The 16,549-nt window shown below is 41.2% G+C and overlaps 1 protein-coding gene across 2 annotated transcripts in view; it reads right to left on the bottom strand.

The window, feature by feature from the left end:
• Nucleotides 1-4,282: 4,282 nt before the first annotated feature.
• Nucleotides 4,283-16,549, bottom strand: part of LOC116043184 (interferon alpha/beta receptor 1b-like) — a 36,270-nt gene continuing 24,003 nt past the window's right edge. For both annotated transcript variants that reach the window (XM_031289690.2, XM_031289689.2), the window contains exons 4-9: nucleotides 16,070-16,260; nucleotides 13,784-13,944; nucleotides 9,353-9,506; nucleotides 7,781-7,935; nucleotides 6,995-7,155; nucleotides 4,283-5,722 (exon numbers count right to left, since the gene is read on the bottom strand). In XM_031289690.2, coding sequence (XP_031145550.2) covers nucleotides 5,494-5,722; nucleotides 6,995-7,155; nucleotides 7,781-7,935; nucleotides 9,353-9,506; nucleotides 13,784-13,944; nucleotides 16,070-16,260 — 1,051 coding nt within the window. In that variant the 3' untranslated portion in view covers nucleotides 4,283-5,493. The remainder of the gene's footprint in view (nucleotides 5,723-6,994; nucleotides 7,156-7,780; nucleotides 7,936-9,352; nucleotides 9,507-13,783; nucleotides 13,945-16,069; nucleotides 16,261-16,549) is intronic.

Below are 16,549 nucleotides of genomic sequence, written 5' to 3'. Positions count from 1 at the left end.
GAAAAGTGGCTCCAATACAAAATTTCAATAGGAGTAAAACCTATATGAGCAAATCACATCAGGGTCAGTGAACCAATAAGCATGCAGCATGCTTTAATAATGCTGATGATTGGCTGTCTACATGTCAGAGAAGCTCTGTCTTATGAGAGTGTGTCTCACATAGGGTTAAAGGAGCTGAAAAAAAAGATTTGTAAGGTTGTCATATTTTTTTAAACAGGTTTTATAAAAATGGTATCAAAAAATAGTATCATTCAGGAACAGATATCAAAGTCACAGCACTGGTATGGTATCAGTACCAGTACTGAACATTTTTGAATAATACCCAGCCCTACTTAACAGTTTTCAATACTGAGTGCTACACATTACAGTTGGTACTCACACAGAGGGCGACATGTTCCTTTATCACGAACACACACACACACACACACACACACACACACTTTGACTAACCCCACACACACACTGCCCTGCTGCTGTAAACACACAGAGCACCAAATGTGGGTTAATTGTCAATTGTTCCAGCTCCTTCATTTAAAGGGAGTTACAAGTAAAAGCTTCTTTGAAATGCATTTTCTACAGAAAGTCAAGAAAAAATCTACCTTCTTGCCAATTTTAGAGTATGGAGATGTGTTTTACAGACACTCGACAATGTCCCTGTTGAAATCTTTGGATTCTGTGTATCATTCAGCACTGAGATTTATAACCCATGCCAAGTACTCTACCCATCACTGTGTATTGTATGAAATGGTAGGTTGGCCCTCACTCAATACAAGAAGGCTCAAACATTGGTTGACCTTTGTGTACAAATCAATAACGGGACACACTCCTTCATATTTAACTACACTCTTAACATCTAGTAGATCTGAACATAATCTAAGATCAAGTACATACGTACTGTATGATGTTCCACAAACTAAAACAGAGTTCGGAAAAACTGCTTTTTGTTACAGTGCTCCAACTACATGGAATGAGTTACAAAATCAGCTAAAATTGCAGGTTTTAATTTCACATACTGAATTCAAGTCCCGCCTACATCAAATATATCAACATGTTTGCGCTTGTTTTTAAAATGTGATTTTCTGTTTTTATTTTCTTATTTGTTATTGTGGTCCATCCCTGTCTGTTATTTATTGTATGTTAAGTGTATTTTTATGTGCTGCCTTCTTGGCCAGGGCTCACTTGTAAAAGAGATTTTAATCTCAATGTGATTTTTCCCTGGTAAAATAAAGGTTAAATAAAAATACTATATCAATGTGCTTCACACTAAATAATTATGAACAAAATAAAATAAGACATGAATAAATATTTTAAAACATAATGAAAAATAATTCATCCCCTGCCCACCCACCAACAAACAACCTAAACATACCCACCCACACAGATTGAGACAAAGTAACAATGTGATAAGTTGTGTAATGATTTTGCTGTACCATTGCATGTTTAAGTTGGTGTTTATGCTGTAGTATGTGTTGTGCCCGTCATTGTCAATTTCCTTTTATTTATGTTTTCTGCTTTGGCAATATAGGCAATGTCTTGTCATGCCAATAAAGCTCTTTTAATTGAAATTGAGAGAGAGAGAGAGAGAGAGAGAGAGATAGATAGTCACAGGCCTGATAGAACACATAGGTCTTCAGTTTGCTTTTTTTGGTTCTTGAAGGACCCCACAGCAAATGTTAAAATTGCCAGTTTTAAAGTTGTCAGGAGATACAGAGAATGTCCTGCCTGTTAGACAGGAAGAGAGCCAGTCAATGACACGGCTGGAAAGGCCAAGTTGACGGTGTCAAAGACAGGTCAGAGCTAGTAATACTGAGATGGAAGGTTTGTATGTAACACTGTTGATCTTTAGATCATACTACATACTACATACATTATATATGATATACAGTGTTGAGGCTACGTACACATCACAACAGTGTCACCCAGTGCAGTCTCACCCCAAGGAGGCAGTGTGTCGACACAGACCCAGCCTCGTACAGGTTCAGGCTGTGGATATACAGAGAGAGGAGAGCAACCTGTGTCTGGAACTCAGCATGTGTGTGTATGAGAATCCACAGTACACACACAGTAAAGTCGCTCATTTTGACACCAAGGTTTGGTAGAAGAGGTGATTTATTTCATTTGAATGATTGTCCATTAACAAGGGTGCTGTAGATGCAATAGTTGGTAGATGTGAGGCCAGGGACACACTGACATCACTGCTTCGTCCACACTCACGTCACCAGTACACTGCTAAACAATATGCTTATATACAATATATATTATATACAAGTTACAACAAAAAGGCAAGACATGAGGCAATGCAGATTGAAAATTGCAATAAAGGATGACTGGATCAAGCTTGAGGAAATGAAATCATAAGTTGACTAGATAGCTTTCTACACGCTCTGTAAGACTTGGAGGGTTTTTGCATTTAAGTGATTGTGCACTCCTTAGTCTTTCAAATATGTTACTTTATTGAACATCCTGCCTTGAATTCATTTGTTTTGTTGACATTTTTCCTATCACATTCTACAGTTTGAACACTTGCTGTCTCAAAATGTCACCCATACTTCTCAACATTGCAGAATCAGGAAAAGGCAGTTTGTTGTGATAAAGCAGATAAAAGTGATGGAAGTTGTTTATTTAACTGTACAAGTACACAGAGCACAGACAGCCCTCGCTCTGCTGTATCTATTCACAAGATATGTTTGCTAAGCTGTGGCCATTCAGGGAAAGCTCTGGCTGAATGTAGAAGTGTAGAAGTGTGTAGATGAAGTTGTGTTACAAGTTTCCCCCTCAAAACATAAAACCCCCCCCAAAAAAAACATGAAAGATGAGTGTGAGGTGGATATAATATAGCTCCAATGATAAATGAGGAAAATATATTTGATACAAATAAAATATGTCATAAGAACAAATAAAACTACAATGGCACGCATATTCTATAAGAATCATAAATGGCTTCAAATGCTTGTTAAAATGAAAACAAGATTCCCTCAGAGACATTAAGTCTGACTGATTAGATGAGAAATAGAAAAACAGAAATGAATGAATTCCTAACTCCATTTTTTTGTTTGACACACCGAAACGCACCACGAACTTCATAACTATGTTTACAGGTTGGAAAATGTTTCATTTCATGTGAAGAAATTCCACGAGTAGCTGCGTTGGATGAATTGTTGGACATCAACAGCGATCCCTGTTTACGGTGAACTAGCCTGTTTAAAGGTGAGGCTGGAACAGGCTACAGCAGGAACCACCACGAGGAGTTTTGAAAGGACTTCTAAGAAATCGTCTGTGGGGGTCTGCTCTTGTTCTTGGTGATAGTTTTAAACTACCACTTGGCACTTTATGACACTCTGTGTCCTATTCCTTCTTTGTGTTAATGCCCTTAGTGCGTCTCAATGAGATTACCTGTATACAAAAAGTTAAATAAAAATAAAGTGGATTTCTCCAGTTCTTCTAATCAGCACATACGTTTGAGCAAAATGTTAAACAACAGAACAATGAATGAATCACAACGTCAGTAGGTCTTACCTGGCACTGCCAGACTAATAGCTATAGTGTCTGGAACCACTCAGTTCATTTCAAATTTCCACGGGGCGTTACATCGCTGCAGACCAAATTGCCTCTGGGCGCAACCGAATAGACCTACTACAACCAATCACAGCAACAAAACGACATAGCGCTGAGCGACACGTGCAATTTGAGGCGGTGCTCCGTTTTGAAGCAGGAAAAAAAATGGCAGCCCGGGTCAAAAACGTTCTTAAATGAGGAGCTAATCAATACACTAAAATGTGTTCCTTAAAACTATATGCAATACAATAACAGAGTCTTGATTCATATATGAGCAGCACTGCCTAGTTTGACAGTTTGATCAGAGTTTGGCGAGTATGGTGCAGTATACCAGTTATGTTCAGTAACTATGTTCGGTAACTACATGGCGCTCCTCTGCCAGTCACATGAGTTAAATGGTTGTGATTGGTCCGCCGGGTTTCTGGCCGGCTGGAAATCTGCCTGAATGTGAGGGGGGGGTTTACAGGCCAGGTCTTACTCTTAACTGGCAATGACCAGCACTGCCAGCGGTTCTGTTGAGTTGTACTATCCTATAGGTGTCTCTATTATTTTGCCCATCCCATTTATATCAATGAGAATAGGCTATATAACAAACAGCTGTCAGGAAGACAATACAGTTCAATGGCCACAAAAACTGAACTTTTAAACCTCCATTAAGGAGGGCTTACTGCCAACAGCAGCTGAGTGTATGTGCTTCCGTTTACTACTGATGTCAATTATGTTTTGGAAGAAATCACTGCACTCTCCTGTAGGTGCAAAACGGACAAGAGGCAGACTTCATTCAAAGCCTCCCACATCTTGCAACGACTTGCATCCACGTCCACTGTTGGTGTCAGTCGTACCTTCTGTAGTCACTTCATTTGACTTCATCTGCTTATGTTTATTTAATAAGGGCTGCACGATATGACCTAAAATCCAAATCATGATTAATGGCACATTCTACCTCGATAACGATAAATGATTGATAATTAATCACGTTGTGTTAAATCATCTCTTTCTGAAGCCAAACTGTTCCCAGACGACGGACACTGCAGTTTTTTGGGCACAAGTTGCTCAGTTGACTGGGACTCGGTGTTTGAGTTATCCTCCATGAAGCTTTCCATGCGGCTGACTGGTACAGCATCAGAAGTTCGATGTCAATACATTTTCGATTAATCGTCAAGCCCTATATTTAATGCTACCTAATTAGCACCTTTAGGCTACTTATGTGAACCCATTAAAGCACAATGACAGTAAAACCATGATTTGACTCTGAAAATCATTATTAATGCAGACTAGGCTTCATATATACACTCATAGATACGCAATGTCTAATTTATACTATGCAAACCATCTTTCTGCAGAGCTGCAGAGATGGTTGGCCCCACAGCTCCCAGAGAGAGGCTCGTCTCAACATGGGACACCAAAGATGCCGCAGAAGTTTGATTGGACATCAGAGCCGGAAGGTGGGATTTCAGGACAGTTGTGGTCCCAACATGCATCAGCCCACATAGACGCACAGCAGCAGAAGTATAAATTTAGCTTGTCCTCTCACCCACATTTAGTCAGATTAGAGGGACCTTTCAACCATTCACAGCATGAAGGCTAAGACTGTGGCTGTTGGAGATGAGGGAAAGGAAATGTACAACATTAAAATCAGGAAGGAACCGTAGGCGACATGAGGACCTGCATCTGTAAGACCGTGAAAACCGCATGTATCCTCCTTGGCAGTTGGAAACATCACAGCACATTGTTTTGTTCCCGTGTGAGTCGGTCACACATTATCTTCTTTTTCCACACTTTTCTTCTTATTTTTAAATAACGGTTTCCTCTCATTTCACAGTGACAGCTGGAGAAAAGGCACACTGCACATTTTCCACAAACCTCTACCCCTATCCTTCCTCATCCTCGCGTCATGCTCTTCTCAACAAACGTCTTTTTCGTGTGCGTGCCTTGCCTTCATACACACATGTCAACAACGCCCTCGTCGGTGATCAGAAGTCGAGTCTTGAGCCCTGGAGCCATGTCCTTCATCTTCACCTGCTCCAAGTCAAGGAAACCCTGCCCGGAGTCTTCGTCCCCCGAGGACGACTGAATGCTGTCGGGCTGCCTCAGGCCCGAGCTGCACCCTGTGGAGTACACTCCTGAGTCTCCGCTGCCGCCGCTGCCCTGGCGACTGTGTCTGCCACTGGAGACATAAAGGGGAAGGTACAGTCATTCTATCACTTGCTGGCAAAAATATACAATGCAACACACGTAATTATATGTGAACACTGAGGTGAAAGACAGAAAGCCATTTAAATATAAAACCCCTTGAAAATGTTGGGGGTTTCCCACAGGATTGTGTGAGACTGTGTTGGGTGGACCTCGGAGCCTCTAGGGGGCTCGGGGGCTCGCTCCCCCAGAAGAAAAAAGTGTCCATTTCAAAGTTAAATGCATCATCGTTGTCTTGACGCACTTTGAGAGCAACATTAAATGGCTAGATCTATGAAGAACTGTGTGCTCTTGTAAACTGTTGAATCATAAACACATTGCTTGTATAGATAAGAATGGTGATGACACGGCAAAAAGTCACACCCACAAAGCATGGTCAACAAGACGGAGTTTAAAGCAGTTCAAAAGTCTTGTGAGTCTGTTGTCTGAAGTTTGCTGGTAACCAATGCTTACAGCACTTTGTGTTTCTATAAATGTCACTATTCCAAGGTACAGATGTGGTCCTTTATGATATGGGGATGCAGTAGAAATGCTTGATTTTTAGTTTGTATCTAGTCTAAATTGTCCTTAAATGAAATTCAGTCACTGTCAGGATTTGTTTCCAGCAACCCATCATCAAAGAGTAAAAGTAATTTCTCTCACAATGTAGAGGGATTTCCTAATTCATAAGGGACACATGTAACATGTTTTAAACTTCCTGTGAATAAAATACATATACTGTATGTATTTTATACTCTGTGTTAACACCTTATTTTGAAAAGCGGACGTAGTCTCATGTGTGTCCTGGGCCGTTTCAATGCATTTACAGTAAAGGTCAGAATACAGAGGCACTCCAATTTTAGCGGCGGTATTTGGACATGGGACATGAGAGTGATGGCTAACTTGATGCAGAAACATCACACGCTGCCTCTGGACCACCCGAGAAGCTCAGAGGACAGGATAAGACCTAGGTTGGCTGATCGCCGTCTCTTGCATCTCTGTGGTCAAACCCCTCACCACCAGAGACAGACACAAGTGGAGCGGAGCCAAGTCTCAGCAAGTAGAGCACACGTAGTGATATTGCTCGCGGAGCAATATTTGTAAACTTATTTAAATTAAATTATTGGTTTACTTTTTACTTTACTGGCTGCTTGTATTTCCTGGCCCCGCGTAACGTTTTACCTTTAATGTTCTTATGAGAAGAATATTTTGGCTATGAGGCGAACACGTGACACGTGAGCTGATGTAGCATCAGAGGTGAACCCACCTGCTGTCTGACGGGGGCACCGGCAGGGCCTCAGGGGGAGGGATGTGGATTTCCAGGACCGGTGGTTTTGGACAGACGGTCACCTTATCACACAACAGCTCCGAGTTGGAATCCGGGGTGAGGAGGCAAGGAATGTCAGACTCAGATGAGTCACAAAGATACTGGGGGGAAGACCGGGGTGAGGAGGAGGAGAGAACAGAGATCGAAATGAGACTGAAACTGAATATATCAACTTTAGTGAGATTAAATTCTGACGTGCAAATTCTTCATTGACTTATAATCAACGGGGTGGATACTCTGCTGCTATATCAAGTGGCTAGCTGTACAGTACGTTCTTTCACTAACACCAAGCAACACAGCCTTCCTGTGCTGCATTTAAAAGGTAACTACTGTTGTTTTTCAACCTGGACCCTATTTTGGATGGAGTCTGGTGGGTTTAGTGCTAGTGATCTCAGAGCTGTTTCTGGTTAAACAGAAAGGTCTCAAAGAGGTTTTAAAGGTCTATCTCTGTAGGGATCCTTTCCATAATGTTGTCAGACACTTACAGCATTCACGCTTAATACTGGACCAATGTCAAAGATTGTTGTTCCCATCAGTCACTTAGACACAAAACATAGGAAAATAGGGTTGAAAAAAACAGTAGTTACCCTTTAATTCAATTGGCCAAATAGATGACAATAAAACCCATGTTCTCAAAACGACAACTATTTTGACTTTACATATCAGAAATGTTAACAAACTAGATGTGCCTGCTGTGTGCACAGAGCCAAAGCTGTGGCTTCATACCTGGAAGTGTGGCGGCAGCTGGTTGGAGGGGTAAAACGTCGCCTTAACAGTCTTGAAGAACCAAAAGGAGCTGCAGATTATGACTAGCACCAACAAGAAGCAGATCACCAGAGAGAGCAGGAAGTAGCCCAAGATCTGCCACCACGGAATGGCACCTGTTGAAGTGTGACACGTACATAGATCACATCAAATTTGAGTAGAGTTGCATGTTGCTTCTGTTATCACCTACATACACTCTCATGGTTACATACAAACTTGAATGTGTAGCTTCTGTTATACTCCTTTCCCACTGGCCAAAAACCCACTTACAGTACACCCACTAACATCTGGCTTCTGTCTGCAGTGCCAAAGGCTACAATCAGCATTTACTCCCAGGACAAATGACTCTGCAGTAGGCACGGGTATTTATCGACAGTGATGGATACAGGACACCCAGTGTGGACACCGTCTTCTTAAATCTTAGCGATGTTAATCCAATACACTTTTTGTCAAATTCAGCGAATATCTCCTCATGTTCACGCTCTCTACTTTCTGTGTGCGCTGAGACTGTGGCAGAGACAGCCCTGGCTGTGTAAATGGAAAACAAAGAGAAATGTCACTTCTATGTCAAGATGAAACTCGGCAATCAAAACGCAACAATCCTTTTTCAAAATGGCATTTTTGAATTACTCTTTAAAAGCAGCAACAACACACTGATGTACTTTATACAAATCACTGCTCTCTTTAGTACTTTGTATACCTATTTTCCCATACAGGCTTCTGTGAGATTTTTCAGTACAGAACACTTTAATGATCGCACAAATAGAAAGGCATCAGAAACAAATATATACAGTTTATTTTTTCCCATTGCAGGTTTTTACAACAAACACAAAGAAAAGTAGATTTACAGTACAGTAATCAATACAATGTTACTGTAAACAAACTAACTAAATACTGAAAAAAATAATTGTGGTAAAATTATAGTGCAATGGTAAACAAAAAAATGTTTTGTAAAGGATGTGGTGGCTGGTTTCTGGATCCTGCCTTCTGTTAGGGTCTGGCCTCCTACTCTTCTCTCTTCCTCTCGCTCTGACTGCCTCCATGTTTGCAAAGTTCTCACAAAAGTTCTATTTGTAGTGCTGAGGCTCAGACTGACTGAAATTGGCAACACTAGATAGTTCTTGAACACCAGACAGTGTTTTGCATTTTGAAGAGATCTCGATATCTCCATGTATCACGATGCATCACGATGCGTCAAATACATTTTTCTATTAAAGCCATATAGGATATTTAATTCATAGCTTTTCAAGCTTCAAAAACCAAACATTCTGCAGTGCTCTAATACTAAATAAATTGGATACATAAAACTACAGCACTGAGCACATGGCACTTCCTGAATGTGCAAAACATACCAGAATATGTAAATAGAAAGTTTGTTAGGCATACATTAAATTGTAAACAGAAATAATCGATTATGGCCCGGCCGATTATCGATGCAGCATCGTCCATGTCCAAGATTCGATGCATCGGTTATTTGATTAATTTCAACACCTCTATTTTAGGCATTATTGTTTGTGATTAAAAAAGTGTTACCTTCGGTCTGCATGCAGTGGGGTGAGGTGAAGCTGCTCTTCTTGTTGAAGAAGTCGTAGTGTGACTGGACGCTCACACAGTACCAGGTCCAGGCCTTCAGGTCCGACAGAGTCACCACGGTGGCCTTGCTAGCCAACGTCTGGGGTTCTAAGGCCTGAAGGAGAGGTGAGACCTTTAGGAAGGCTACTTCATTTCATTTATTCATGAGCCAGCACACTACAGTTAAACCCAAAGTTTGAAAAGAAATCTTTCAGCACAGATGTCATTCAACCACATCATTATTACATATTTTTCATTAATATTTCATTAGGATTAACTAACTGATGAATGATGATCATTTCTACCCCAGTATTAAATTATTTTTTTAATGTTCATTGTAGTAAATCGCCCACTTCTATGCATGTCTGTTTACCCCTGAACACTATATTGAAAAGGCTATAATAACAGTCAGATCAGATCAGAGTCACTTCATAGCTGTCGTGCATTAGTGTGACCACAAATGTCTGGGCGGACAGATTTTTTGACATTGATGGTGGTTTATTGAGATTAATGCTCTGTATGTAAACAGGACTTTGGTTTTCTCCTTTATCCTCATTCAAATATGGTGATTCTGTTAAGCAAATAACAGCCAGCAAGCGTGAGAGCAAATACGATAAACAGTGGTGGCTCAAAGGTCTGCGGTCAAAGATGGCGTTGTGTCACAGTGTGCCAGGACATGGTGAAGCAAGGTGTGTGTTGCTGTCCCTTACCGTCACTGGCCTACATTTGCAGTATTGCTACAATAACACCGTCTTAACAATAAGCTGGAATGGAAGTTTCTCAAACAAATAGCTTCATGGCTGGTTCCTCAAAACACCAGTCAACTCTCACAGGAGATGTGCAGGCCAGGCCAGAGGAACTGAGAATCTGAGCTGGTGGAAATTTGGTGTCTCTCATTAGGGCTGCACGATATATAAAAAAAAAACATTGCAATATTTTTCTTTTCTGCAGGTATAGCATGGGCCAAGGAAGAACCCATTACATTCTGGAACCGACTGATTTCCTGGGCGGATACCATAGACAGTGAAATAAATGGACACAGCGACGCCACAGACTTCGACGGAGACCAGTGAAGTCAATTAGAAGCACTTTTCCGGTGATGGTTGAGCGTGCAGAGGCTGCGCAGCTGCTGCGCAGACTCAAACTGAGCTTGACGACGTAAATGTGCCGTGAGCAACCTGTCTGAAAGTTGGAAGTCTTCTGGTAGCTGTGCCAAGAGAAATCTCAATCATTCTGAATCTTGCAGAGATACCGAAGTATTTCCAATCCATCAAAACGTTGCTGAAATATTTAGTTCCGATACTTTCATGTGGTGTTGGAATAATTGTTCTTATCTTTTATATCTTATCATTTTTATACATCACTCAATCACACCGACAAAGCACGGCAAACAGGACGAGTCTGGTAGGTTGCTGACATCACTGCAGACCCCTGACACTCTGAGTAGCCGACAGTCTGCCCCGGACCGGTTGACAGCCATGCCAGCAGGGAGAGAGGGCATAGCACTGCTCCGGGAAGCGGGGAGCAGGAGCTGTCAGCCGCGAGCCACTTTCACCCAGAGCCTTTCCAAGCTGACCTAGAGCCTAAGCGCTGCCGAGGAAATGCACCCAGCCAGGCAGTGCCGGGGAGAGAAGGGGATCCTCCCACACAGAGCAGCCGTGACCCGAGATACAGTATATCCCCCAGCTGATTGTGCAGATTGCACCCGTTGAGAAGTGTAAAAATATTTTCAGTTCATTATTAAACTGGGCCTGCCTTAGTCTTGCTCTGCCAGACCTTTCTCCAAAGCACTGCAGAGGAGGGTCTGGATAGCCCACACAGCATTCTGGGATGGGAGGAAAACGTGCTAATCGTCTTGGGCTGCGCTAAGCACTGGACGCAGCCCAAGTGTTCAAAAGTAATTTTAGTCGTGCAACAGAAAACTCAGATTGGACAGATAGTCTAGCTAGCTGTCTGGATTTACCCTGCAGAGATCTGAGGAGCAGTAGTCCTCAGAAATCCACTGGAGTTTAAAATTACAACATAAAGAAAGTGGAATCCAGCCAAAAAGAAAGACATCCAGTGGAATTTTCGGCGGCAACGGAGCAATCCCGGAAGTGGATATAGACTGTAAATAATTAAAGGACAACACTAGATTAGTGCTTGATCCCCGGCCTTCTAACCACTAACTTCTCATCCCATAAAATGGATACAGAATGGATACAGAAAACAGGTAGCTAGCGGAGTGATATGGGTTGAGGTGTGTGTTTCTGCCATATCTTCCGCCTCCTGACGTAGGTGAGGGAGGTGTGGGTGGAGTCCTCCAGTTCTCTACAGTTCTGTTCGCTGCGATTCTCCAGAAACTTGGTAACCAACGCCCACTTTTTTATGATGCAGTCAATACCTCTAGAAATGATCCAATGCCCATTTATCTTGTTTCACTCAGAAAGATGTCACGTTACAGAAGCCTCTTAGAAATTTAAAAACAATCTTAACTTAAATATTAAGGATTTTGGGGCTGACCCTGCAAATCATAGGATGTTACCTAAGGCAGAACTAGATAGAATTTACAGGTATCATTTAAAACATACATTATTTCTAAATGCCGAAATGCCCAGTAAAATCTTGTTCACATGACTAGAATGTAAAAAAATATAACACAAAAGCTATATGACATGAGGGCATACTGTGTAAACTCCATGCAAGAACAAGAGGGGGAAAAGAGAAGTGTAAGTTTTCAACTGAGAAACTGGTTTGTTTTTTTAAATAATATACTGTGTATTAATCTCTCTGGAGCACTTGCAATATTAAAGCACATGTGCATGTGAAGGTTTCTAATTACTGTTTATTTCATTTTGTGTATGCTTGGCCTTTATCCAAATCATTTGACATACTCCTTAGCTCTGGGTTATTTCAGAACACACTGTAGTAACCTGCCACTTCCTCGTCAAACCAGTTTGAAGACAGACCGGCAGGCTGCTCTTTTTTACAAACAGCTGGGCGGAAATCCTGGAACCAGAAAAGAACTCACGTACTCTCTCATGTGAGATTCACCTGCCTTGTAGCACAGACAGGAATCACTTCTGCCAGGCATATAGGGCACAAGTAAAAACCAATAAAGCAACACGCCGCTGAACATACGGAAGAGAAACACAGGAAGCAGGTGCTCTGTTAACAGGGCTGATTGTGAGCGTATGACCTGATTATGTGGCTGCTGCAGTCTCAGGGGTTTCAGCAGCTCTCTTTAGGGACTGAAGAGAAATTAGGAAGTGTCAACAGGAGAAACTGTTGGGTATTTTCCTGTTATAACATGTCTGTGTGGATCTTTCCACACTGTAGTTACTGAACAAAGAATCTGTATCTGAGAGTTATCACATAACATAAAGGCTACAGGGGAATTGATGTAAATGATGTAAACGTCTGTGGAAATGCTGATGTATATTCTTCATGTAGTAGAAAAGGCCACTTTCAGACTGCAGGGGAAAAAGGAAGTCCTAAGTCAGATACAGGTCTGATTTTTCAGAGCCTTACAGCCAAGTTTAAAGAAGCTAAAGACTCAAACCACAACAAAGCTGTCGTGGATGGGATCACCTGCCTGTTTGACTGCGAGTCTGACCCCGTTTTGGGTGATAATGCCCAGTTGTCAGCCGTTAGAGCTGCTTGCTTCCACTGCACATCAACGCTGACTTCAGTGGCCTGCATGTTTACTTCAGTATGACCGCGTGCTGCGTGTGATGTCTTTGTTATTGTTCATTTCTGCATGTGTGTTCAGGACTCTATTGGCCACATATAAAAAATAATGTGAACTAGGGATAGACCGATTATCGGGCCGTTTTTTTGGCAGTTTGCAGATTATCTGTAGCGGCATTTTATTTGCCTGATAACCAATGAAGTTAATGAATTAAAAAGTGTTGTACTTTGGCTCGGCTACAGCTCTGTGTCTGTCCCTCTGCTTCAGTTTCACTCATCACTGAGTCTGACTTACTGTAATGTCCCGCCCACAACACTATCTGACTATCTCTTACTGGGGATTATGTTGAAACTTTCTCATTTATTAAATGATTGCTTAGAGCATTTAAACAAAGTTTTAAGTTGGAGTTTGCAACATTTCAAAATCTGAATTTTGACTTAAAGATTTTAATTTTCACTGTAAATGCATAATGTGTTCCAAATACCATCTTACCATCATATCAATTTCATTAACTACTTATAATCATTATCAGTACGTCTCTTTTAAAAACCAGTATCGGTCGATCCCTAATGTCAACAGCTAAACAAAAAAAACTGGATCTGAGCAATGAATCCAAAATGAGCACTAAGGCTTTCAGTGTGAACGCAGTCAAAGTTAGTTCAAAAGAATATAGTAGGCATGGGCCTGGTGTTTGTCAGAGGGATGAGAGTTGGGTTTCCTACCTGTGGGTCTACGGAGCGTTCCCAGTAGAGGATGTGGTAGTTCAGGTCTGGGATATGGTCCTTCATGGAGCTGTTGGTGCTGGTCAGAGGGTCAGAGATGATAATGTCCAGGCCACTTCCAGCAGGAGAAAGATCCACTCTGGATGGAGGACCCACAGCAGCTAGCAGGAGAGAGGAATGGATAGAGGAGAGGTCGTTGGGGCCTTTGATTTTTGAAAGCTTCAATCGCACAAACCTCGTATTCAATAATATAATAAAAAAACAAGTTTTAAATTAAGCTTACTCGTATATTTAACTACAGGAATCTTGTTTCACAATATCATCACATACTAAGTATAGAAATGAAACTGATATTTCATTATTAGTTGATTCACGAAAATTTTTTTGATAATCAATCGATAGTCTTAGTCTTTTACAAGCAAAAATGACAACCTTTCTATTCTCTCTCTCTCTCTCTGTTGTTGAAAACAGCTGAATGAGCATTTTAGAGATAGGCCTTTTTCTATTTATTATAGGCTGTTTATTTAATATACATTTTCATTTACATGTGTTGCAGCTGTGTATTTTAAAACAGGAAAGGAAACCTTGTCTTTGCATTTTATTTTGATCACAATCTGTTTAAATTAAAGTGCATGTGATATCTCATACAGTATGTGATCTACTTACAACTGCACATTTAGCCTACTTTTTAGAAACTACCAAGTTATATATTGTGTATCGCCATTCAGCAGAAAAATACAGAGATATCCTTTTTGGTCCATATCGCCCTGTCCTACCACAGGACCAAACTAAATACTTGATGATGATGCTTAAAACATTTAATGTGATTACAGCAGGGACATCAGTGAAGCAGTTTGCATTGATCTATAAATGATTGTGTGGTTCTTCCAGTATGTGTTATTAGTAATAAACCCTCTCCTTCACCATCTGAAGGCAGCAGGACAAATATGTCGTGAAATCTGCAGCCTCTGATTGGAGAAGTGCTGCTGCAGAGCCATTACACACAGCTGTCAACTGTGTTAACCTGGGTAAAAACATGGCAATCAGGCTGCTACAGAATAACCACACACACACACCTCAACACGCATCAGAATGGCTGATTGTCGCCCGGCTACTCTTAATGTCAGGGTCGTGGGTTCGAGCCCCAAGTTTGAGTAGCTTGTGACACTAGGTAGAGTGGTCGCCCCCTGATCACAAGGTTGGCGGTTCAATCCCACATGTCAAAGTGTCCCTGAGCAAGACACTGAACCTCCAAGTTGCTGTGTGTATAGCTGTCCATTGCTCTTGATACTTAGGATGGGTTGAAATGCAGTAATAGAATTTGACTACACTACTGTGTGTATGTAACGATTAAGAATAACATTTTGTTTATTATATATTTTTATAACTTGGTTTTCCGTTGGCATCCTTTCCAACGTTTCTGGCAAAGGTGTTTTCTTGTTTCATTCAGTTGTGTGACGCCGTGTGTTCACGCCGCTCTGCGCCACCTAGACAAGAATCTAAGTTTCTGGTGAAGCGCTTCACCGTTTAAGTCACTCTTGTCATGCTTCACTGTGATTGGCTTAGTTGTTTTACAGCTATGTGACCAACAAGAGAATAAATTAATCAACACACTCCCTGATCTATATTCCACCTCACCCATCCCTTTTGCAGTAGCCTGCTGCACCTGAGCCAAAATAGCAGGTGAGTTTGGAGACGCCCACACAGTCCATTCGCCCAAGATCGAAATCTTTAAATACCATCACCTTTCATCTGATCTCAGCTAGTCATTGTTTGGGTTGCTGCACAGTACACATTGAGAACTAATTATATACAGGAAATAATTCATTTTGAGAACCATTAACAGTGAGCAGTATGAGGACCTGCTATTCCAGCTTTGCTGCCTGTGTGGGGAATTGTAAGCTTAGTGATGCTGTGGTTACAGAAACCACGTTGGAGACGTTAACTTATGCTTTTCACGTGATCTTGACTCAACGCTGTGGTTTTCATAGTTCAGAGCTGCAAAACACATGCAAAGGTTACTTTTTCAAAGAATGTCACTCACAGCTACCTTGTGGTTGTTGCTCTTTTGTTCAGTTGCCCTTTTGTTCAGTGCGTTTGTCTTGTTTTGGATGGTTTGTGGTTTGTGTCACCTAAGTTGACATGCTGCCATAGGATTGTGTATGAAAACTCTTTCCTGGAAACTGTGAAGTATCTGCCTGACAACATTTAGAGGGACCGACTCTCTCCCTCATCCCACTCCCCTGGGCTCCCTCCACTCGTCTTCATCTCATCCCTCTCTCTTACCATCTTTATCAGGGCAGAATTCCTTCATCATCCAGTCGGAGACACGCCCGTTCACACTGGCTTGTACACGAAGCACGTAAATGCCCAGGTAGTACAGGTTGAACTTTGTAAGGTCACATGACCTATGTGACGTCTTCTCACATGCCGTTTCCCACACTGGACTCTTTCTCTTAGACTTTAGCTTGAACTTCCTGAAAGGACGAGAAACAAAACAAAATGTAGGGCATTAATCATCGTAACAGAAAATCTATCTTTAAATAGACATCCTTTATTTAAAAAAAAAATTAAAAAAATTATATATATATATATATATATATATATAATATATATATATATATATATATATATATATATATATATATATATATATAAGAAAAAAAAAGGTAAAAGAATATGGAACTGTTAGCCTGTAATGCTAACTCCTTTCTTGGTACAAATAAACCCCCCAAAAACTGTTCTAATAATCTGTATTTATGTCTG

This window comes from Sander lucioperca, chromosome 8 (genome assembly GCF_008315115.2).
Source record: "Sander lucioperca isolate FBNREF2018 chromosome 8, SLUC_FBN_1.2, whole genome shotgun sequence".
Taxonomy (NCBI): domain Eukaryota; kingdom Metazoa; phylum Chordata; class Actinopteri; order Perciformes; family Percidae; genus Sander; species Sander lucioperca.
Note: the sequence above shows the minus strand (reverse complement) of the source record. Positions and strands in the feature narration are given on the sequence as shown.